Source organism: Melospiza melodia, unplaced genomic scaffold (genome assembly GCF_035770615.1).
Source record: "Melospiza melodia melodia isolate bMelMel2 unplaced genomic scaffold, bMelMel2.pri scaffold_35, whole genome shotgun sequence".
Taxonomy (NCBI): domain Eukaryota; kingdom Metazoa; phylum Chordata; class Aves; order Passeriformes; family Passerellidae; genus Melospiza; species Melospiza melodia.
The window spans coordinates 3,808,362-3,809,934 of NW_026948670.1; the positions used below are offsets into that span (position 1 = coordinate 3,808,362).

Genomic DNA, 1,573 nt, shown 5'->3' on the forward strand with positions numbered 1-1,573 from the left:
TGCTGCTGCTGCTGCTGGGCACAGCTGCTGTGCCAGCACTGATCTGCCCCCAGCTCTGCACACAGACATTGCTGCTGCAGCTCCGGAGACGGCAACAAAAGGGCATCTCTGCAGAAGACTTTGCTGGGAGATCCTTTACTTCATTTCAAGCCACTGAGAGTGCAGCCCCTCATTGAAACAGTGTTTGGCCAATGGCAAGTTGGAGAGACACAAAATGAGAAATTGCACAAAAAATTACATTTCTTTGGGCAGTATGAAAAAACTAAATCAAAGGAAAATAACTTGCTCAATAAAGCAATATGAAGTATGAAAGTATGAAAGTATGAAAAAGATTTTTTTTTACAAGTGAATTTTGAAAATTTGCCAGCAGCCTAATGTTTCTGAAAGCATCCAGTCATCAGTCTCCACACTGCAGCCCTGAGCTCCTGGTTCCTCAGGCTGTAGATGAAGGGGTTCAGGCTTGGAGGCACCACTGAGTACAGAACTGACACAGCTACATCCAGGGATGGAGAGGACATGGAGAAGGGCTTCAGATACGCAAACACTGCAGTGCTGAGGAACAGGGAGACAACAGCCAGGTGAGGGAGGCAGGTGGAAAAGGCTTTGTGCCGTCCCTGCTCAGAGGGGATCCTCAGCACGGCCCTGAAGATCTGCACATAGGAGAAAACAATGAACACAAAACATCCAAGTCCTAAACAGCCACTAACAGCAAGCAGTCCCAATTCCCTAAGATGAGATTTGGAGCAGGAGAGCTTGAGGATCTGTGGGATTTCACAGAAGAACTGGCCCAGGGCATTGCCATGGCACAGGGGCAGAGAAAATGTATTGGATGTGTGCAAGAGTGAGTAAAGAAAGGCACTGGCCCAGGCAGCTGCTGCCATGTGGGCACAAGCTCTGCTGCCCAGGAGGGTCCCGTAGTGCAGGGGTTTGCAGATGGACACGTAGCGGTCGTAGCACATGATGGTCAGCAGGGCAAGCTCTGCTCCAATAAAAAACAGAAAGAAAAAGACCTGAGCAGCACATCCTGAGTAGGAGATGTTGCTGGTGTGCCAGAGGGAATTGTGCATGGCTTTGGGGACAGTGGTGCAGATGGAGCCCAGGTCGCTGAGGGCCAGGTTGAGCAGGAAGAAGAACATGGGCGTGTGCAGGTGGTGGCCACAGGCTACGGCGCTGATGATGAGGCCGTTGCCCAGGAGGGCAGCCAGGGAGATGCCCAGCAAGAGGCAGAAGTGCAGGAGCTGCAGCTGCCATGTGTCTGCCAATGCCAGCAGGAGGAAGTGCCTGATGGAGCTGCTGTTGGACATTTGCTGGTTCCGGACTTGGGGACCTGTTCATGGATGGAATGGACAGTGACAAGTCAGGAGAGGCTGCTTTGAGCCAAACCTGGGCCATTGCCTGCAGACTGTCCCACTGACTCACCCACTCTTTTTCCTGCTCGGGGAAAACCTTCACGCAGGTCCCTGCCTAAGCTCCAGCTGGGCTGGCTGAGTGTGCCAGGAGCAGCCAGCCCTGTGCATGGGGGCTCTCGAGGAGCCATCCCTGCCCCAGTACCCTGTGGCCATGTGGCAGAGGG

General features: G+C 53.1%; 1 protein-coding gene across 1 annotated transcript; it reads right to left on the bottom strand.

Annotated features, from left to right (window-relative positions):
- Positions 1-371: 371 nt before the first annotated feature.
- On the bottom strand, positions 372-1,304 carry LOC134434392 (olfactory receptor 14I1-like). The gene has a single exon (XM_063183056.1). It carries the CDS (start codon positions 1,302-1,304, stop codon positions 372-374), a length of 933 nt encoding a protein of 310 aa, XP_063039126.1.
- Positions 1,305-1,573: the final 269 nt, after the last annotated feature.